General features: G+C 49.9%; 1 protein-coding gene across 1 annotated transcript in view; it reads left to right on the top strand.

Moving 5' to 3' along the window:
• Window positions 1-23,404, top strand: part of LOC122396797 (protein dachsous) — a 71,067-nt gene that overhangs the window by 16,381 nt on the left and 31,282 nt on the right. The window contains exons 4-10 of the mRNA XM_043395483.1: window positions 11,101-11,264; window positions 12,134-12,538; window positions 15,610-16,018; window positions 20,189-20,467; window positions 20,861-21,084; window positions 21,592-22,258; window positions 22,814-23,164. Of these exons, the coding sequence (XP_043251418.1) occupies window positions 11,101-11,264; window positions 12,134-12,538; window positions 15,610-16,018; window positions 20,189-20,467; window positions 20,861-21,084; window positions 21,592-22,258; window positions 22,814-23,164 (2,499 nt within the window). The remainder of the gene's footprint in view (window positions 1-11,100; window positions 11,265-12,133; window positions 12,539-15,609; window positions 16,019-20,188; window positions 20,468-20,860; window positions 21,085-21,591; window positions 22,259-22,813; window positions 23,165-23,404) is intronic.

Below are 23,404 nucleotides of genomic sequence, written 5' to 3'. Positions count from 1 at the left end.
GACGATTAACTCGGGGCTCGTGTTCCAGCCATATGGTCGGCTCTTCCCCTGCCCCGGAGCGTCACGAAATTGCATCGTCGAAACCATCGTCCTGGAAATTATTAAGAATCGAATAAAAGACGCGTTTCAGAGCGTTTTCCTTAACGATCCCTCTGTTGCACGTAGCGTAGTCGGAGATAGGAGCGGCGAGAGTGGCGCGGGCGCTAGACAACGGTAGCTAATGTCGAGCATCATTTTATTTTCGCTCGGTTGCAAGCCGCGCGCAACCTTATTGTCGCCGTCCATTGTCTTGTCGTTCTTGCCGCCCTCCGGGGCCCTCTTCTTCTTCTTATCCCCGGTGCGCGCCCCTTTCTGTAGAGCAGTCCACCATGCCAGACCATTTAGCCGCGTCCCGTGCACCGGGGACGTTTTACGCATGTACGTGGCTCTATTCGTTTGTTTACCGGTCTCGATGCTTGCATTTCTTGCGCTATTGTGCGCCGGCTACACGTTCGTTCCGCTGTTACTCGCGTCGTAGAGAGATCCTCCGGCGGGTTCTGCCGGCTGTGAGAACCCCAGCTCGCCGGTTTGCAATTTGTACGTTCGTATTTCCAAGCGATCCGCGGTGGCCGCGAATCGTTCGCCCCCTCTGCATAATCCGGAAATAAATATTCCGTCGCGTAGCGTACGCGGCGACGTACGTGCCAGGGCACGTCAATATAGCCGTAAGGTGGACGGCGTCGATGCGTTAAAGAGAACCGGAGGAGTCGTGCTCGGGGCAAAGGGAGACGAAACGAACGAACGATCGCGAGGAAAAGGGGGACGAGCGAGACCCCCGTCAACGACAGCATACCTTCGCCACGGTATCGCTTCTTCATCGCATTCGTCGCGTCGCTGGACGCTACCACGACCCACGGCTAATCATCATTATTTAATTACGAGATCGTTTTTCGTGGCGCGGAGGAATAGTGTCGCCGGTTCGCGGAGGCACGTCCCTATCGCCGTCGGGCGTCGTTCCGGTCGACGATTTTCGTAAATCTGGCTCCCGGGGGTCGTCCTTCGAGCGCGTGGAATTCGAGACACGTATTCGTGGACTCGGTTTCCGCGAGGTTTTACGACCCTCCGGCTTGGAATCGTCCTTAAAGACCGATGACGGTACGACGTGTCGACGAGTGTTACAGTCCTGCGGGCAACCGATCGTTCGGATCCACCGCGAACTCGATCCCGAAGGGGTTAACAACTTCATTCCGTCTTATTTCGTCGTTACGAGCCTCGCAGCTTCTATATTCGTACGAGAAAAATGGAAAGCAACGATTACGTTGCACGATGATATCTCGTTAATGAAAAAAGCACGCCACCGCGGGTCGGTCGAATCAATGGGGCGAACTGTATTTTCGAAAATTTCATCGCGCGGCGTTCCCTAATTAACGAACGGCGGGCGGATTCGATTCCGTTTCGCTCGGCGTCAAGTCCCGATCGGCGTTATCTCGATCGATCGCTATAACCGGCGGAGGCTGGCTACCCGGTCCAATTAAAAATCCACGAATTTATGCAAACGGTCGGGCTTTTATTGGCCGCCGAGAGCCAAGGGGGCCCCGGGACATTCCGAAATCGATCGCGCGGGACGCCGCGTCGGAAATCGCGACCGCGGAACGAGGATGTCCGATATCCTTTCGGGCCCACGGTTCGCCGGCGGGACGCTCGCGGGGAGGGACCGGGGTCCCCGAGGGAACGAACCTCCTATTTAGAGCGAAACGGCTCGTAATTCGGTCGTGAATGTCCCGGTCGGCGGGCCGTGTCGGTGTCCGCGAAAAAGAACCGAGCGAGGTGACAAAGTATTCACCGAAGGCGATTACGAGCTTTCCTCCGCGGTCGTAAACGCGCGTTTTACGTGGTCGGGGCGATCGGCGGCCACGGTGCCGCCCCTGAGGACGGCCTACGGGGCCCAGCCACCGTACGACCTCGAGTGGGATGGCCCGTTACGAGCTAATTAGCAAAATAAGAGAAACTCTCTGTGAGGTATACAAGCGTGTCGTAGCAGCAGCAGCGTAGGCAAGGGAACTCTGCCGCGTCCTTATACGGCGTGATCGAATCGTCAGTCTGTAATTTATCGCGAGTTTTCTTAACCCGGAATGTTTCTCCTTGTGAAACTCGGTGCACCGGTTTTTTTCTCCCCTCTCCTCGTTCGCTACCGCTTCGTTTCTTCGTTTCCTTCTTGTTCGGTCGGGACGAAGAGAGCAATTAAAACGCGATGTTTAGAGACTAATATCGTCCGCCATTTTCTATCCACCGCTGGGGTCGCTTCTGCTTAATCGATCACGACGGTACGCAAAAAATATGGTTTCCAGAAGAACCGATTATTAATTGCAGTTCGATGAGATTGTTTCTGGAAATGTCTGCGCCTCGGTGTATCGTGCCACGCCTATACGTGGCGGAGAAAATTAGTCCGCGAGGAAGGAACAGGGAGCAAAGAGAGGTAACTACTAGAAGCCATGCAGAAACTGCTACCAGTTCCAGGCTCTTCTTTAATTTAGCCCAACGACTATTCTGCACGCGATGATCGAACGAACGAGCCAACGGATGTCTCGGCCGAATGGCGTAGCGTTGCCGTTTATTAACCGTTTCGTTACTACCGACCGCTCGAATCGTTCTACGGCTAAACGATCTACGAATACGACACCGGGAGTCGTTGTACCAGATATTTCAAGATAGTTGCCCGGATTCTCTTCCTCGTGCACGTTTCTCCGCGCCGGACATTCCTCTGTTATGAGCTTCATCGTTTGAATTTCATTACCGTTCGCACAGTAGGGTGGGATCGTGTTTTATTACCAGCCACGGACGAGTCAATCCGATTAGATTTATTTCCCCCCGGACGGAACGAATTTTAAATCGTTTAGAAATATATTTCCTCTCACGGTACCGTACGAAAGTATTCCCCGTCTTCTTGGACGGAATATATTCGATCGTAAGGACGTCTCTCTTCTTGAATAGAGTCTATTATTTGCTGGACTACTCCAGGTACCCTTTCTGACGCCTGACGTTGAGTTCCCGAGGCCTGGAAGCCTATAATCTCCCGGACCCAGTATCGCGAACATTGTTTCCACCCCCTGGTGACACGATATCCCGCCGGCTTATTAGACCAAGACATCTTTCTCGAATCGCAGAGGAACAGGTACTCAAGGACTCTTGACCCAAATATATTCGATTGTAAGGACGTTTTCTCTTGAATAGAGTCTATTATTTGCCGGACTCTCCCATGGACGAGATCCTTTTGGACGCGTGACAGCCTTTCATATGTTTTAATTCCGTACGAGCCGATTGTCAGAAACGAAATCCGACGGGGCTTTTGAGTCGTTCGTTTCCCAGACCCTCGTTAACATGTGCCTACATCTTCGCGTCGTAATTTTCGATCGAAATTGCAGTATCACACTTCATAAATACACGTAACGCGTTTAACCGTACTTAGTTGCGAACACGCGATTGCAGGTTACGGGGCATGGTTACACTCGCGTTCTCTTTATTTCAGCTCGTTTCGCGCTAATTTACAATTTATTTTAAGCTCGAGCACACTTCCTGCCCGCGAATCTATTTCTATAGGCCCATAAACTGTCAATTAGTTTAATAGCAATATTCTCCGGCTATAAAATTGTTATATAATACGATCTCGCTGGTTGCCCGATGGAAAGCTTTTCCTATCCAGCAGCCAACGTCGTTTGAATTTGCATTTTCTACGTGTTCCATGGAACGGAGCTACGTAATTTCAAATATTAACCCTTTCGTACGACCAAAGTTATTCCGAGCAAAGTATAGATACTAGTACAGTGTTTTGCTGGGAAATAAAAATAATGGATAGTAAAGCATGTAGTCAAATGTACAGTTATAGTTATCAATGAATCTTTGACATCGATCACAGTACATATCTGATTTCTTATTTCGACTTGCACTGCCAGATACCACCCTGTGTATTGGAATGTGACTAAATGGTGACAATCGAGTATTTAGGGGTGTCTAGTACCGAGGGACTCGAGGCTGTAGGTTCCAATATCTTTTTACGTAGATTCATCCCCTTTTGTCTTGCACTGGAAGTTTGATACCAAGAGTATTGTCAGTATAAATGAAAATATGGAGTATCGAAGGGGCCCGAGGTTGAGTGGTTGGCGATAGATCCGTCCCTGGTCGCTATCCACGGGTGCAATAGTCGGCTCGTTTATACGAGGGTGGCGACGATCGAGCATCGGGGTCCGCGGGTAAGCTATCGATGCAAAATAAACGGTCGCGATGACAGAAAGTGCTCGTCCCCGCGGAGGCAGAGCTTAGAGAGGAGGCCAGGCCGCGTCCTGCACGTGAGAACGAGCCGAGCGGAAGCAGGACGAGGCATCGTCGCGCGCGAACGGCGAACAGAGAGCGCGGGAGACAAGAAAAGGAGCACGGGAACGGGAGTCAAGGAACTAGAAATGAATTCCATTTGTGCGATTGAGAGGGAACGAGCAAGGGAACGGCCCCGTACGGGACGAGGAGAGGCTCAAAGGGAGAAAGAGAGAAAGAGAGAGGATAAAAAGGGCTGGCACGACGTCGCTCGCGAGGAAACACGGCGTCGGGAGGGTTACCATTGCCTCGTGGTAGACCTCGACGGTGAGACGCGACGTATACCATGGGACCCCGTGCAACGAACGGAGAGAGAGGGGAATAGGAAGGACAGCGGATAAACAGAACTCGCGGCAAAGAACGAGACGCGGATAGATTGTAAATAAGGGTGGGGACCGCGGGATTATTCTGAATCGGTGAGCTCTCGACGAGTTTCTCTACCGACTCGCATTGTCGGTGCCCGGCTAGAGGCCACGTTGTGGTACGAGGTGTTGCACGGATACGAGGTGTTACGAGGATATATCCTGAGCACGTGTACGCACGCGTACGCGAACCCACACTATGGCGCCATGGTACATCGGCGAACCATTCACCGGCGGACACCAGAGATGGGCAAAATTCTTATCCGACCTGCGTCACGCCGTATCTCCACGTGGCCACTGTCGACTGTCTTTCTCGAACCATTAGAAACCATGAAAAGACACGCAATGACTCCATTTTTATTCCAAAATTCTAACGAAATAATTAATTGCACAGAATCGTTTCTTCCATTATCTCACGCAACTCGAAGTAGTTGCCACGGTTAACGAGGATACAGCGTTGGGAAAGCGGATCGTGCGAGACGAACGAGAAAAGTTGCCTGGCGATAGAAAGCCACGAACGTTCGGTATCTCGCGTAGCCAGATTGAATTGGTCGTTCGGTCGGCGAGATTCGGGCGACGATTAAATTTGCAATGCTAATGGAACTTTATGACCCTGCAGATTGAGAGATTAGAAGCAATCTAATGCCGCGTATCTGTGTCCGGGGCGATTAAAAATTACGAGGACTGATCAGATACGCATCTTTAATACGATACCGCGGGGTTCCCGGAGTCCCATTCGCCGGAACGGGTGGAACGCGATCGGGCACGAAATACGACTCCCGGAGCTTTCTATTAACCCTTCTGATTATAAACGACGTTTAGAGAGTGATTCTAACAACCGGGGGCTGTAATTTTGCTCCAGGCGAAGATCGAATGGAATCGTCCGGCGAACTTTTATATCGTTTAATGATCTTTATTATCTTGTTACGGTCGGTGGTTATGCTCGCTGAAATGAAATTATAACTGATCGCGGAAGGCAGTTCCTCCATCGGAGCGACAATATATTTTGTTAACTGGACAGGAGATTACCTGTATAATTCTATCTCGTTTCTAATTATTATTTTATGGTACGGTGTTTCTCCGGGTGCTTAGCCACTCGGGCTCCTCGGGTCCATTCTCCGCACGAAAGGCACGAGTTAATGACATCGGGAACTCGATACGTCAGGAAACGCTCGGATCGATCGACTTTGAGTATCGTTAAAAAATTTATATTTATTAGATCTCCGACTCTGCCAAACAGCAACCGGAAACTATCCACCCAAGCTCTGATATTTTCACGAGGGGGTGAGTTTCCCGTGTCTCGAGGATGGCTCGAAGGGGCTGGGAATCGATAATGCGCGGGTCGCGGGTTCCCTGGCTAGTAAAAACTCGCTCTGGATTCGATCCACGGACTCGCGGAGACGGGATGGCGAACGGAAAGGCGGGGGCAGGGAAAACGGGAGGAGGAGGATGGCCAGACGTGGGCCACGAGGGCTTCGAGGGACCGGACTGGACCGGCGATCTCCGCGAATTAATCAAATACGCGAGCGATTTGTCTTCGTTACACCCACGTAGGCACCCCGGAGGGACGCCTGTGTAACCGGGGTGACGAAGCCCTCTCGAGTCGGCACCGCGGGTGAAAAACCCGTTCACCGACTGCGCCGCGGATCGCAATTTATTCCCTCGATGAACGGACGGGGGGCGGACAACTTCAATTTTCACCCAAACGTTAAATTCCGACGCAAAGAAGTTTCACTTCGCTCGAACTTCGAAGGACCAAATTCGAATTATTGAGTGGTGACTTCAGGAACCGCGTAAAATCGCGATAAAATTTCTCGGTTTATTTGCAGAGACTCGTGTCCCCGGAAGGGTTCGACGAGACGCTCGAGCACGGTCCAAGGGCCGATTATAACTTAACGATTATCGATAAATAGATGGGCGCGAAGGGAGCGATCGCGTTTGTTTATATTGCCGTTTAAAACGCTGCGACGATTATACGCGCTGGCCGGGGCAATCTCGTTTCCAGTCCGAGAACTCCGTACGAGGCCGGGAATCGCCACGGACACGCGGACGATTTTGCCGTATTGGGATGCGAAGTAAATCGTAATTATATACGGAGAGTAGTACAGGATCGGGTGGACCCTCCTCTCGCGGCGAGAGTCGATGGAAAAAGATAACGCGGACGTTTAATAACACGGGTACCGAATGCCGATGGGTGTAGGTACAGCGTGTCGATGTGCGTGTTCCTCCGTCTCGCTCTATCCCCCTTTCGAACCAACACTACTACCCACGCGATACGTGTTTCCAACGCGATCCGCTCCTCTATCGTGGCGCTGCTTGCCAATTACGCTTTACGATTAGTCCCAGGAGGCGGACATCTTGTTGGGCCCCACGAAACCCAACACCCCGAAAGCTCCCACCTTAACATCTCTGCATTTTCTTTAAATTAATTACCAAACCGATGATCCTCTTCAAACATAGGGCTAATAAATGTTATATTTTCTAATAATAATTTGATATAAATGTTTTCAAAGTATAGAGTACATACTAGAGTAGGTAGAGTGGATACTAGAAACTAGTGGAGTGAGTCAATCGCGGAAATGAGACGTCTCCGACCATTCGAGGAAGAAATAACACAAATCGAGAATAAATTATTGACCACACGAACGATTGCAATGTAATATGCCGTATTAACCCTGGAATACTACACCGGGTTACTGCATTCCCCGATCATTTTTGTCATTGGGTTACTTACGATCCTCACAGAATGTGTTTATGCCGTGTTTACAAACTGCCCCTCAGAAATCTGTGTAATTCAATTTTTTGATTCCCGTCATTTAAACTCTTTTACTTATTTCCATGCCCGGGGTACACGATAACTCGATTTTTAAAAAATTATAGCATCGCAAAATTTGCAGATTGACTCTTGTTGATATTTAAAGACGCCATTAAAATACTATGCAACGAAACGACGGATACGATGGAATGTTTCGTGGCGCGTAAAGTTTATTTTTTTAAAAGGATATGGTTTGGAAGGCCCCTTCGACGGTTCGATGCCTCTTACATTCGCTTCGCGGTGTTCCTCGAAACCGACGTGCACGTACGCTACGTTTACCGGCGCGCTCGCGCGCGTACGAGATTGCAACAATTTTAATAACACGGCTATCGAGCACTGGTAAGCATAAGTTTCAGGGGCTCGTTCGTGTGCGTTCTGCACGTACGCGCTCGCAGGATCGACGCCGGGCCCCGTGGTAGCACAGAAGGCGAATACTCGCGCGCTTACAAGCGTAACGCGTGCGTGCGTCGTTTAAACCCGCGTACAGAAGAAACGTTACATACTCGAGGACCGTACCGACTACGAGTCTCGTATTAATTTCATCTGTCCCGGAGCCGGGCCCTTTAAATATGCTTATTAGGGCTCAGGGGGGACCGGTGGGCACCAAACGGTACACGCGATTCTCCAGCTCTCCGTCCTCCGCAACACGCGGTAATCTAATTCTCAAACTGGGCCTTATAAATCGCTGGAGGCCTGCGAGACAGACTTCGATAATCGTTTGTACGTCGTTAGAAAATTGACAGGTACTGTCAGAAATTAACCCCTTGGTGTACAAATTCTTAATGTCAAGTTTCACAATCATGAGGCTACTCGCTCGTGATCGATACATTTTTTATTCAAAAAGTATTGTAGAATTTAAACAGAATTAAATATAAGTTCGAAAACTCAGGGGGTTAAATTGACACGATTTGACTCACCGTGTGCCATTTAAAATAAAACAAAAGTGGCGAATATTCTTTCGATAGAAGGCTCTTAATATTTACGAGCGACCGTGAATTCCAGATTGGCAAACTGTATTATTATCGCTCAGCTTTTAAAGAAACGTTTATTACGACCTGTAGACCCGATTGTTAGTCATAAATATCGAGCACGATCCATCAAAAGAATATTCATACTTTGAGAAAACCCAACGAGGGGGGAGAAAAAAAATAGATTGTTTTACCGTTCCTAATGGGAATTCCTCTTGTAGAGGGGTTTAACGAGGGGGAGATAAAGTGGAGTGGGTATAAATAGCGACCCGTAAATTATGCCGTTCACGTTCCCTCGCGAGTATGTACCATCTTTAAGGCACAGTCGGTACGACCGGTGTCGTTCGATGTCAGCGAGGTAACCGAGGGCTTCGACGTGGACGACGTCACCGGGTACCGTGGAAATGGCAGCTCCTGCCTTCCACGTAAACCCACGGAGGCGGTGCCTGGTCCGCGTCTATCAGGTTTTTCCTACCGCACGGACGGAAAAACTCGATCGGTTCCATGGGAGAGGACGATCGCGACGCGGTAGATCGCGAGGCGTTTGTCGAAACGCATCCACGGACGATGTACGGCAGTCCACGGTACACGCGCTATCTCCCGTTTTGGATCGAGAGTGCGATCGATCGAGGGGAGCAATTATCGACCGACTTCCCGCGGAAAGACGTACCGCATGAAACGCGTGTACGTACCAGACGGAACGTAACCCAAGAAACGGCCGTGGCTTTTTCTGAGCGAACCCTTCAATGGGATGGATAGATATTTATTGCCATGGGACAGTAATATCCATTACGCATAAAAAAGATCCATTGCGATTCCACGACGATCCGAACCGTAAAGTAAAATGCCTCGATGACCCCATTGAGCAAAATACAGCGTGGTATTTTGACGATCTCGTGCTCATTATCTGACGTTGGACGGTGTCGCCGGAGAATAGAGGCGAGGAAAAATCGGGCTCTTAACGATCGCCACGCAACAAAGGATCGATCAATCGGGCTCTCGAGTAAATGTCACGAAGATATTCGAGGGGCGACCGGCAAGACAAAGCGGTAACGGTTCTCCGTAGCGTTGAATAGCGCGTGCAAGAGCCGGAGACGATCTAGAAGTCTGACGCAAGAACAATACCACGTGGGATTCCGCGTGGTTTCGCGGCCGCCGTTGGAACATCCCTACGGTTCTTGGTGTGTCGCTCGTGGGCGGACGGGGAACGGCACTCGTTATGCATGGAACACGCTACGAGTCGTCGTCCGTCATGCGATTGCACTTTGGATCGTTTTTATTTCGGTTCTGTCATCCTTACTGCTGGAAAACCCCTCCCAATTCTGTCTGCTTGCAAAATTTTTAGCTATGACCATGTATTTCCACTTCTTTTTTTACGGTATACTATTTTTATTCACTCCGTAATTACGCGTTATACCCCTAGAACATTTATTCTTGCAAATGACTGGCTTTCACGAGCGATTCCACGGCATTAAATCACGACAAAACGGTTTCAAAGTGTCGCGACCGTGAGGCCGCAAGCTGGGTGGCAGACAGAAAGACAGTTTTGTAATCGGCGACGTTTAATTGCATCAGGTGTCGCACACGAGCGAGCAATAACTCTTAACCGGGTAGATATTCATAATTCAACTTTAACCTACTTCGAAACTAGTTGTTATCGGATCGAAAGTGATGCATTCGAATATGAAACACATCTTCGAGCTCGTTGTTGCAAGTTTCTATAAATATGTAAAACCTACATACGGCGATGTCGTTAAATAATAATAAAAGACGACGCCCCGTAACGACCGGAAAGATTTGCCTATTAATCGATTTCGAACATTAGACCCGGCTGGGGAGCCCGGGTTCGAAGAAGTTGACCGGGGTCAGTGTCGAGGAGCGTTCGTTTTCGTTTAAGCTTTCCCCATCGGTCATCCGTCATTGCCTACGTCTATCTGTCTGCCGTCACTCTGGCGGAAATTAGTCAAAAGTGGTCGCTCGTTTCGAATTCTCGACGGTGCGCTCCGGGTACTCGGTAATTGGTAGGATCGTTGAAGGATGATGCGCTCGCCGTATGCGTGCGATGCGTTTCGCGGTACGGTGCTTAGCGAGATCGCGCGCGCATTCGATTCAATCAATCGATCACGCGTCCCGAGGCAGCGGATCGCGGTTCCCGGAGTAGGGTGATTACGAAAATTTTCGTGCAATTTACACCGGCGGGGAGGAAAGAATTTAAAGAAGCAAAATGCACACGTGAGAACAACCCGAGGTTGTAATTAACGAGCAGACTCCATATACACAGTGTCCAGCGCGTTTTTTCGTCATTTTTGCGCTTTCGGTCTTCCCCCTCCGCGTCCGCTTCGTTTTCGTTCGTATTTTTTTTTCTTTTTTTGTTTCTTTTATTCGTTCCTCTCGCGCACGTTCCGTTCGAGGAACGAATGAACTCTTCGTTCGGTAAGGTCGAGGAAAAAAATTAATACGAGGCTTCGGGCATCGCCCATCGCGGGGCCCCTATCTTCTCTCATCAAAGATTCGAGCTTCCGACGGTCGTTCGCGAAACGATATTTAAAAGAAAGGCAGGGGAAAAAGCCACTTTGTAGCCGTTTAATAACCATAATAACTGTGTTCGCAGGTGAACTGCCAACGAGGTTTTATTTGGCGAAGGAAGAACCGGATCTAACGATGGATTCCAACACGGGAATGCTTCGAATCCGCCTTCCGTTGGATCGCGAGACCCGAGACAAGTACATTCTCAGCGTCCTGGCGCGCAACGGAGTATCAGTGGGCTACTGTCAGGTAAACATCAACGCCCAAAAAACCCCGACGTCGACCCCCGTACCCGTTGTTTCTCCGTTAAGTAGTTCGTAATCAACCGTTTAATACGCGCGCGAACTTCTCGATTTTGTTACAAAATTGTTGCGCAAATGATGGCGTGTCACGATCCCACGATGCGTTTGAAGTTCTGATGGGACCGATGCTAATTATAGGGCGGGGCGTTTAAATGGGTACACCCGAAGATCTCTCCGTTGTTAATGATTGCACGGGAAAAATCTCCTTGGAACAAAGTTACTCTAGTTTAACGATATTAACATTCTGTCATCCGGGACTCCAGATACTTGCGCTGAAATTTTTTAATTTCATCGAACTGATAACGTAAAGCGTTCAATTTATTACTCTGGAAACGCAATAATAAATAGCACAAACTGCTTTAGTAACACTAAGCCTACCACGACCGGTCATCCGACTGGTTAACGATTTATATTCTTCAGTGAATAGGAAATGCATGTATAGCAAAGGTGAAAGGGGAGAATTTCCAGTGTCTCAGAATAGTCTAACAACGCGTATTAAAAATAGTTAAAATTTAGACGCGTGCAGTTCGGAAGCTAGTAGTGTTTTATTTAAAATCGAGCTACTGTTAGTAGGGGCAAGGCCTCCTCTTTAAAATGGTTTTTGGTTTTTGTCGATTCGACTTTCCGTTCCGGAGATATCGCAATTTTAATGAAGCAACACATCTAGAGCAAAAGTATTGGATATTTTTGTACAGATATTTAAAATGCAGTACGTCACCCCGTAAAAGAGATAAAGTAATTTGACCGATCGTGGTAGGAATGGTTGTACCATGGAGTGTCGGTATGTTCAGCGTTAAATAACAATTTTTATCGCAGGTGGAGTTGAACGTGGAGGACGTGAACGACAACGCGCCGACGTTCCCGACGACTAGCGTCCGGATATCCGTGCCGGAGTCGCATCCCCTTCACACGGCGTTGTACGTGGCTCACGCAACGGATCCGGACGTGACCCCGTCGTTGCCGATACGGTACGTCCTTGGTCAAAACAGCAACGACTTGTTCGGCATAGACGCCAGGTCCGGCGAGCTCTATTTAGCGAGAAGATTGGATTACGAGACCCAGCAGAGGCACGGGCTCCTGATAAGGGCGCTGGACGGTGCCGGGCTATCCGCGAACCTGAGCCTGAGCGTCGAGGTGCAGGACGTGAATGACAACCCCCCAGTGTTCGAGAGGAACGAGTATCACGTGGAGGTTCCCGAAGGCGCCAAGCTCGATTCCCAAGTGAGAAAAATCTTCATTACACGCCCGTCACGCGGGCATTTGTTTGCCGAGGAGACGTGGCGGTAGGATTCCCTTTCGCGGAACGCGGCGTGGCGGGGGTGTTGCGTGAGCGTGCAAACGCCCGGCGAGACGAGGACGGGGCTAGCGAAAATTCTGGACCGAGACGAGGACGGCCGGTGGACAGGGAGGAGAGTTAACAACCTTCCTACGGTGTTCCCTGCCTTTCTCCGGCCGCGTGTTTCGATCCTTTTTGTTCCTCAAAGTCGTCTTCGCGATGCGTAATTTCATCCGGCCGGACAACCAGGAAGACTATCCTCGATGAACCTTTGCTCCCTCTCGTATCGAGCGCTACCATTCTCTGGGCCCCCTCGTAGCGCCCTTTTTCGTTCAGGTTCGATTAGACGCGCCGCGGCGGTGCCGCGCGGAGGCAGAAGAAGACGTTGACTCATCGAGTTCACCTTGTCAGCGGAGAACAGAAACGAATTAGCCGTACGGCGGTGGAGCGCGCGAGAGATTAGTCGATGCGGATTGCGTGGTTACCAGACAGACCAGTTCGGTGGAAGGATTGATAGAGTATAACTGATAGTTTGATATAGGAACGCGGTGTGTTGTAACGCGATATACATGTATACGCGTATCGGAGAGCCGGTACGTAGACGGGATACACGCGGGATTGATAGGTAATCGTTGATAGGCTCAACAGAAAGCGCGGCGCGCAGCTGCTCGTTTTATGAGGAGGCTTCGCTGGTTAGTCCGTTCGAGAGGTTATTTATCGTGGCTAAACACAATTACGCCCGAGACGCGGAACGAAGAAGGCTTTACGCGGCATCGCGAAATCTCCTGCCTGCCTGTTACGCCATCGAACAATCAGCTAAGCGGATCCCTCCACGGGTCACTGTACGTCTAATCGATCGCTTCGTCCACGTACAAGACTTCGATTTTAAACGCGAAAAATAGAATTGTTCCAACTACGTGCCTCGTATCCAACAGCATCCACAACGGCGCTGGAGTTGTTCGAAAGCTTTTAAAAACTTCTTTTCGAACCGATAATGTCGTTATTTCGCTGACTTCATATTTCACATCGATGACCAGTCGTACGTTTCCAATCGACGGGTCGGTGTCTAATTATTCGGTAGATCGGAGATACGATCTCGCCACGAGAAGACACGAGGGACGGGCATTAATCGATTGCCGTTTTGACCAATTGATCAATCAGCTCGACGGTTCATTGTAATTAACTTAAAAAATAATTATTACTTCGGCGAATTTGAATAATCTGTTGGCCCGTTGGATCAACTAGTTCGCGACCGAAATAGGATTTTTTGTGTTCGAAAATTCGAGATCGTCGATGGTCGATCTAATTGCATCTTGCCAAACACCGACGGAGGAAATTGAAAGGGGTCGGAAGAGAGTCATTAGCCGCGACGCGTCCGAGAACACGTTCGTCATCCGGACGGGGGCCGCTATCTAGCCGGTGGAACGAGCGACGAACAACGATTCCTCGCGGTGGTAGCCACCGGGTGGACGTAATCCCGAATACGGAGGATACCGATGACGAATGGCCGCGAGATCGTTGCAGCGAGATAGGCCCGTTAAATGACGTCACATTTTTAATACAACGGATACACGAGGGTACGATAGAGCCGGACGACGACGAGAACCGCACGTTCCACGATGCCTCTTTCTTTCTTACTTCGCCACTCGATCTTTCGTTCCATCTTTCTCCCCGGTATACACGTATATATCGGTGGTATCTATCGGCGAAACAGATCTGCGAGCTGTCGGTGGTATCCGGACAATATCTTAGCAGCGGCGGTGGCAGAGGGACAAGGAGAGAAAGAATCTCCCGTGATCCGAGAGGGGAATGGAAGTAGCAGCTAGCAAGAGTAACCTGGCTACAGTGAGCGTAACCCTTCACCCGCCGCGAACTAATAACGTACAGTTAGACACATTACAGCCTGCTCCCACGTCAGGTTCTCCTTCTAATGGTGCACCGATCTAACCCCCACCCTTTTTCGTCGTCCTCCTTCCTCCAGGCTGACGACCACCGATCGTCCGCCATCCTCGTTCCACCCTTGGCCACTCGTACGACGATCGCTTTCTCTCCCTTGGCTCGCCATCCATCATTGCCCGCGCGCCAGCTTCGTGCACGAGATACGAAGTTATATACCCTCGATCCTACGCTGCCTCCTTCTTCTTCTTCTTCGACCTCCGTAATTCACGATCCTCCCGCGCTGGAAAACATCGACCGGTTCGAATGCGTTTAGGATTCGCGGGTCTTTGGGTGCGTTTAATTAATACGGAACGACCGGATCGACTGGTCTTGTCCCCTCGATTCTCTCTCTCTCTCTCTCTCTCTCTCTCTCTCTCACGCTACGTTCGACGCCCTCTTTTTCATCGATCTCCCTATCCTGGGCTATTTGCTTTATTTTACCCCGACGTTTCTTTCTTTCGAGAAACTCTATTCGAAATGTAACAACTGGAGCTGTTTATTAGGAATTCTTCAATGCAACTTATCCTTTCAAGCTACTGCAGTAATTCTTGTAGCGCTGATGTATATGGAAGAGCACACCTTTCCAGTCAGCACATCATCGATACATAGCTATAAGTTTCCAAGATATTGATCTCAATCAGCAAAATAAAAATCGATGCTCTACGACTTCTTGGACTGACCCCTTTCCTCAAGATCGTAGCTAAGAATTATTATAGATCCACAAGTTGGAGGGTAGTTTGCACCCCAGGAGGCTCGTTGGAGCGTATTTAGGATTCGCTGTCTTTATGTACGTTTAATTAATACGGAACGACCGGATCGACTGGTCTCGCCGGCTGTTTCGGTCTCCCTCGATCCGCCGGCGTCTTTTTCATCGATCTCCCTATCCAGGTTATTTATTTTATTTTTTCGTCGTTTACGGTCCACACGAGAAACGTATACGCCGCTGAAATTCAGATTTCCCCTCCGCCCCCGGCCGCGGTCCCCGTCGAAAGTATCCGTGTAATTGTCGTACTCGTTTTTCCGGCGAGTCGTCGGGCCGAAAAACACGCTCGTAAAACAGCTTGTTTCTGTCGGACAGATCCTTCAAGTGACCGCGGTGGACCTTGATACGGGCAATAACGCGAGGTTGAGTTACCGTCTTCAAGGATCCTCCGCATTCCGGATCAGCCCGAACACGGGTTGGATCTATCTGGCGCAGATTCTCGATCGCGAGACCCTCGATCGTCACGCCCTGACGGTTCTCGCGACCGACAACGGCTCGCCGGCCGCCACGGCGAGCGCCTCGGTCCTGGTGACGGTGCTGGACGACAACGACAACGACCCGCGGTTCGAGAAGGACTTCTACGGGTTCGAGTTGCTGGAGAACCTGCCCTCGGGCACGCTGATCGGATCCGTGAGCGCCTCCGATCCCGATCTCGGGAAGAATGCTCTCCTCAGGTACGCGGTGGTCCAGGCCAACAGCAGCTTCGCCGTGGATCCCGATACAGGTAAGAAGAAGTCTTCCTTATTTCGTTTTTTTTATTTTTTCTTTTCTCTACCCCTCCTCTTGGTCGCGCTGTCTTTTTCTGTTTGCCATATCCGGCGTCGTACGCGCTCGAAACGACGCTCCTGGAGTGTTTACGAAAGCTGTCCGATGCTCTCGAGGAGCCCCCGAGCGGACGATCCCACGCGCGATTCCAGTCGGCGAGAAAAATATTGGCGGATCCACTTCGACGCTCGATCCTCCGCCGAAATTAACGCACTACCAGCCATTCGACGACGTCGCGGATAATTTACACGATGGGAAACGTCCGCAACATTGGCTAACATTTTCTGGACGGAACTGTTATTAACCTCGACGATGGCTCTTAACTCTTTGCACTCATCCATTTAAGATTTACGTATAGTAATACAAATGAACAAAATAAAGAAATTGTGGACAATTGTAATAGAAGAAAAAGGACAATTGTAATATCCTTTAAAATGGCGTTGCAAAATTAAATTCGAATGGTCAGTTGCTTCTATTAAGATGAATTCTTGGAGTACAAAAGGCCTTAAATTAACAGTACAATTACGAACGAAATTAGAAACTAGGTGGAAGCACGCGAGGCTGACTGCTGGACGCAAGATGCACAGTTTTTAATAAATCAGTATTATAAATCATGCTCAACGCGTTCGATGCGGAGGAGTAGATTGCTCCTCCTTGCGTTGGAAGTGAATTTGCCTCGCCTACTGAACATTTACAGCTATCCTTCTAGAGCCCAGCCACGTCAAATACAAATGTAATTGAAGAAAACCATGCTCCGATATAAAAACCCATAAAAAGCATAACGTCTAGGTCTACACGTGTGTAATCCCCGAGGGAACGAAAACGATCTCCGTCGAATTGGACCGCCGTGGCTAGGCGAGAAAGAGGCGATTAATTCTCTAAATGGCCCCGACGGCCGTCGACGCCGTTAATTTACGCGTGGCTGTTGCGTCAAAGCGACCAGCCGCGCCGCCATTGTTGCGCGTCGGTCGCGTTGCGCAACCGGGCGGGAAAAGAAGCGTTCGAAGGCTCGATAGATCTCGCGCGTTTCGTAAGCCGTCGAAAAACGCCTAATGAAACGGGCTATCCGGCGACGACGGTCTATCGTTCTCCCTCGTCTCCGGTCGGAGGCGCGTTCAAGATTTATGGCGGCCGTGGACGGCGGAAAGGAAAGGAACGAGGAAAAGAAAAAAAAGAAAAAAAGAAAAAAAAGAGCGAGAGAGAGAAACGCGAGGGAAGAAAAGAAGAAGAGGAACCGAGCGTAAATTTATTTTTGATACGAATGCCTTTAATTGGAGGACCGTACAACGCAATATCGGAGATACGGGACGGCGCGGCGCGATTATTTCGTTTTTGTAACATCTCCCCTGCTTCGTGGATATCAAAGTGTAATCCCGTAAGAGTGGTGCTTTCACCTTGGGCCGGCGTGTAACGAATCACCAGAAAGGGCCCTGGGTTCAGCGCGCACCGCGAAACCAGCACGCAGACGTCGTCTCTCTTTTTCGCTCTCCTCGTCCGGCTTTCGTACGCCGGACGCATACGTGGTTTGATTGGCATGCGACACGAGAGTATTTGTGTACATGTTGGTTCGAAGACCAGGCCGGTCTTCCTCTCGTATCCGCCGTGAAGTCTCCGGCCGGGGCTGCCTGTTTGCAGAGAGGTGGAACTCCTCCAGTCATCCCGGCGCGAAGCTTTGCCAGAGACGGAAAAAAGAAAAAAAAATCCGAATCAGGGACCAACGGGAGGGGTAAGGGAGGCGGACAGGGGGGTATCCTCGCTGCCGGAAGTATCAGCTGTCCCTTCGAACGAGTACTTCTATATTAATCTTTCCGCGAGGATTCCACATTGTTCGCTCGACGACGTGGAAATTCGGCGGAATGGTCCTTTATACGCGCCGATCAAGCGAAATATCTCCTTCGTAAAGCACGATACCTTCGATACGCGTATAATCGCTCCTTCTCGAGACGTAATGGATTAAATTATATCCGTGAGAACCCACTGTCGACGACTATTCATTCGATCCCTCGGCATTCTTTACCGTTGACGATTCGATGGGGCTCGACACGTTCTTTAAATAACGATCGAAAAGACTGATATTGGCCTCGAATGTAATTGCAAAGTGGACAATCTAGGAATAGTCTCTGGAGAAACCTACCAAGGACCAAGGAAAGAAAATTGCAAAACAGGGATGTTCAGCGCAACCAACGAATTTGAATGATACTCCAGAGATGAGAAACCACGGAAATTAGTTTCACCTGGTGGATTACGGAAGATCGTTCCGGGTCACGGGGTTCTGGCATCGGTGGGCAGAGGCGTATAAGGATTGGTAACGATCGAGGCTGTGAAAAATCGCGCAAAGAATAGGATTTCAGGAAGTAGCGGCTGGTCGGAGCAATCCATCGAGGCCACACCCTCGCGAAAGCTGCGTTGGCCGGTGCCCGACCCTGCCGTTCGTTTTCAAGGAGGCTTCTATCGATCGTGGTGACCGCGAAACGGGTTTTCCGAGCGTGGACGCGGAGCATGGATTTCCAAATATTGGTGGAGACACGCGGTAACGGAAAGAGGAGCCGCGTCGACCAAGGGGACAGAGGAGCCCGCGGTCGCACGGTCCCACGGTTAACACGAGAAACGCATTAGCACGCGTCCTACGATATACTTCTTATTGTTCCGCGATGGTATCCCTCGATGCCGGCGCGTTTGCATGTCCCTCGTCGATCGTTTGTCTTCGCGACGACGAGCACGGTCGCGTCGACGCGGTTCCCTTCCCCGGCGCTGGACACGTCGGCCTGGACTAGCTACGTCGAGAATTCGTGGAGGCACGCGGGTGCCCCCGACCAACAACCACCGCCGCTCCACCAACCTGCCGTACGAATTATTATCCCGATCCTTTTCCACGTCTCGGAATAGTTCTGCTAGCCGAGCTAGCCTCCTTGCTTAATTACCCATTAATGCGCCGACCGGTCCACCCAGCCTCCTCTCTCCTACCTTCTGCTCACTTTTGCCCCCCCTAATCATATGCTCTTCCTCCCTCCTCGCCAACCTTCCTGCTTCTGAACAACCTCTGTTCTTATAAGCAATTTAATAGGAATAGGTAAAGGAACATGTAAGCATTGATTCTAAATAGAAGAGGGTGAGTGCAAATAGTGCAATAACCTAAGGAATGCCAAAGCAAAATAACGATAGAAATAAGAAATATTTTATATAGTGTTTTTGAGTTCTTTTGAACCTAAATTCTCGACTCTCTCGATTGCACTTGCGTCACGGTTCAAGTACACCTAGTTTTTTTCGAAGAAACTGAACTTTCCACTTTTACCCATTACAGAAATTATTGTTAAAAATGTTAATCTGTAAGGGTTTGGTCTTTTTCTTCGGCGAACCTCGCGATGTTCTCGCGACTGTAGCATTTACTTTTCGAGACGTGTAATTACGCGGCTGGCGTACGTGGTTCTCTACACGCACACGCGTGTACGCTGGTGCTACGATTATAATACGCGGGAAGGGGACAGAAACGAAATACGATAGGCGGTGTCCGAGGCGCGACCGAGGAATTCGAGCGTTCGAACGGCGTTTCTTAGAGCTCACGAACGACGATTATCCAATTAACCGTCCACGTCCAGGGAAATTGATAAGGTCGGTCTAGTCGATGCACGTTTGTCGGCCGGGGCGTGTACGTCGTTTTGTGCGAGGAAATTTATGATAATTCCTATCACTTTTCACGGCCCCGCCATATCGATTTCAAGTACACTCCTGGATGAAATAATAACACGTTCGATGCTTTTCCAAAAAATAGTAAAAGAGGACACGCTGTGATTTGGTCAACGCGAAACAATAAATAACAAAGCTTTCGGATAAGGATTTCGTTCGAATCGATTTATCGATGCCATTCAGCGCGCGAAAGGTACAAACAAGGCAATCGAAAACTCAATGCTCGAAGAGATATTTCACGTTATTACTGTGCGTCATGTTCTAACGTTACCTATTCTTCCTACCATATCGGTATCGTGTTTCCGAATATCGCGTTTGCGATTCGTCGTACTCCTTTTGTTGTTGCGTACGAGGAATCGATTTATGCAAGGAAAAGTACGAAGCTAAAAAGTTTACGATCCTCTTTACGTCGGGAGTTAATTTTCCGTGATTCGTGACATTGCAGGCGAGATCACCACGAAAGAGCCCCTCGATCGCGAGACGAAGAACGTGCACGAGCTGGTGCTGGAGGCTCGAGATCAAGGAACACCGGCCAGGGCGGCCAGGGTGCCCCTGAAGGTGACGGTGCTGGACGTGAACGACAATTCCCCCGAAATCGTGGACCCCCAGGACGACGTGGTCAGCGTCAGGGAGGAACAACCACCTGGAACGGAAGTGGCCAGGGTCAGAGCCTTGGACACAGACCTGGGCGAAAACGCCTCTGTAACCTACACCATCTTGAAAGGTAATTCTACGGTTCGAACTAAATCCGCGGGAATTCGCAAAAGAAACGCGACGCTTCGTGGAATTAATTAGCCAATCACCGAAACAATTATGCACGGTCTTAAAAACCGAGCGGAGCTTTGTCGAATTTTATGGAGCTCCGCGTCGATCGGATACATGCTTAATGACGCTGAGTAGCCGTAATATTGCCATTTCCTTTCCCCTCGATTTTTCTTTCTTGTTGCATTTAACACCGAAAATTAACAAGAACCGATACAAACGCTCGGATGCCCGTAATATTTTATCGAACGTCGAATACGAAAGGTCGAACGTTGCACGTTCTCGATTTCCTTTGAAATTTTTATTTCCTGCCCGATCGTTTCGTGCTGTTCACCGAGCAACCTTGATCCTCTAGACCGAGACTCGGACGGTTACAACGTTTTCACGATCGACCCGATCACCGGCATGATCAGAACGAAAGCAGTTCTCGATCACGAGGAACGAAACGTATACCGGGTGTCCGTTAAAGCCACCGACGCTGGACGACCACCCCGACACAGCGTGCGCGCGCTAAGAGTCGAGGTTTTAGCGCTTGCGGACAACCGGCCGACCTTCACCAGCAGCAGTCTTACCTTTAACGTGAGTACCATATGAGTCCTTCGTTATGAAAGCGGTCGAAGACCATTTCTGAAAAATCAAACTTCCACCAGACACACGTCTCGATCCCCTCTGCAAAGAAATCACTTCTCAATGGAATCATTCGTGAACTTCGGGATTTTCTAAACCCTTCGAGTTTCCCTACACTCGAATAGAAAATTTATTTATTATTTCTTTTTTTTATTCTGCACCTTTCGACTATGGAGAATAATTATTTCATGAAAGACAGTCTCTATAGAGGAGCTAGCTACTTCAATTTCTCAGTGAGAAGCTCTGTGATCCATGTGTGTTAACTAAAATTTTGCCACCCCATGTTCATAAAATGAATAAAATTCTTCTATCACCATTCTGAGTACCGATTAAATAAAAAGCCTCCATCTATCCTCTTCCTTCGAGGGTGTCAACTAGTGAACCAACCACTATTCTTAAGTGTTTTACAATCGAAACGCGGCGTTTACGATCCCGCTAAAAGAGAAATGAACGGTTTAGGTGCGCGAGGACGCGAGCATCGGTCAGGCGGTGGGCTCGGTGTCGGGGGCTGGTCCCGCGGGTCGCGTGGCCTTCACCCTGGATTCCCTGACGCCCATCAGCGAGTTTCCAGCGTTCGACGTGGACCGTAGCTCGGGCCAGCTGGTGGTCGCCCATTCCCTCGATCGCGAGAACGTAAGCGAGTACCACCTGGAGATACGCGCGCTGGACACCACGTCGATCGGCAATCCTCAAAGCATCGCGGTCTCGGTGAAGATCGTCATCGAGGACGCCAACGACAACCCTCCGCGTTGGCCCCAGGACCCGATAACGGTCCGCGTGTCCGAAAGGGCGGTGATAGGCTCCACCATTTTCAATCTGACGGCCAGCGACTTGGACAGCGGGCCCAACGGGGACCTTCGATACGGTTTGGTGGCCGAGTTTCCGTCCAGGGGCAGCTTCGCCGTTGATTCCCTCACGGGGGCCCTCACGTTGGCCAGGCCCCTCGACAGGGAGGACAGGGCAGAGTACACCTTGATCCTGAAAGCCTCCGATCGAGCCCCACCTGGCGAACAATTGGCCTCCACCGTCACCGCGAGGATCATCGTCCTTGATCAAAATGACAACGATCCGGTCTTCGTCGCCCCCGAATCCACCAGGGTAGCTGTCACCCCCGATCTCCTACCTGGTGAGTACTTACACGATTCTATATGGAAAACTTGGATCGAAACTTATTTTTTTTTTTATTCCGCGTACTCTGAATAATACGTGTGAATAAAGTTGGATACGTTTTCTAAATATCTTGATCGAGAGAACGATCGTGAAATTATTATTTAAATTAAAATTCTATGCACTAACGTACAATGGAGGGTATAAATATCAGCCAAGTGTTCTGGTAAAACTGTGTGAAAATTAAGATTCGAAGCTCGAACGAGGAAGGGGACGTACAGTATATTATTGGTTAATTGCATACCAGAAGGAAAATACCAGATTATATGCCTGTAATAAATAGCCGTAATCGGGGGGCGATTTATCGGTGAATTTTTACGCGCGCGATCGCGTAATGGCGTAACGTGGCTCGCGCGAACGTCGTCGCATAGCGCAAGAGACAAAAGGAGCGGGGAGGTGGGAATTTCATAGAATTTTAACGATACGGCAGTCCGCGGTAAATAGTCGATAAATTTATTAAGCGAGGACGGGCAATTCAATTATAAAGTCGTATCGTAAATTGGCATCGTTGCAGGAGCGACGCTCGTGAGAGTGGTCGCGGTGGATAAAGACGCAGGTGACAATGGCCGTGTATCGTACGTGATTACATCGGCGAACGAGGAGGCGAGATTCTCGGTGGGTTACGAGTCTGGCATAGTGAGCCTGGAGAGGCCGATGGTCAGGTCCACGGAACTGGAGATTACGGCGAACGATCACGGTTCCCCACCGCGAAAGTCCACTCTGAGGCTCACTCTGACGTTGGCTTCTGGACAGACCAACGGACCTCCGCGGCTGTTGCTGTCCAACCCGGTAGCTAGGATTTCAGAGGACCTGCAGGTTGGCGCGCCGGTTCTAAACGTCGCCGGTCCTATCATCGCCGATCAGGGTAAGCATTTCCTCCCGAGCGATCCACGGCAAAGGGTTATCGGTGACCCGGACCGCGGATCGTCAAGATCCCCGATTCCCGATTCCGTTTTATCCCCCGTTAAATACGCGAGATAAAACCGTTGGATTTACAACCGGTCAGTTTATTGATAAATATCCGCCGATGCTCGTATATCACTGCTCGCTGGGGAGATGATCAGATAGAGAGCCGCGTATATTCGGTTAACGCTTGCTAAAGGGG

This window comes from Colletes gigas, unplaced genomic scaffold (assembly GCF_013123115.1).
Source record: "Colletes gigas isolate AHSC1104 unplaced genomic scaffold, ASM1312311v1 Colletes_gigas_Sc00001, whole genome shotgun sequence".
Taxonomy (NCBI): domain Eukaryota; kingdom Metazoa; phylum Arthropoda; class Insecta; order Hymenoptera; family Colletidae; genus Colletes; species Colletes gigas.
Note: the sequence above shows the minus strand (reverse complement) of the source record. Positions and strands in the feature narration are given on the sequence as shown.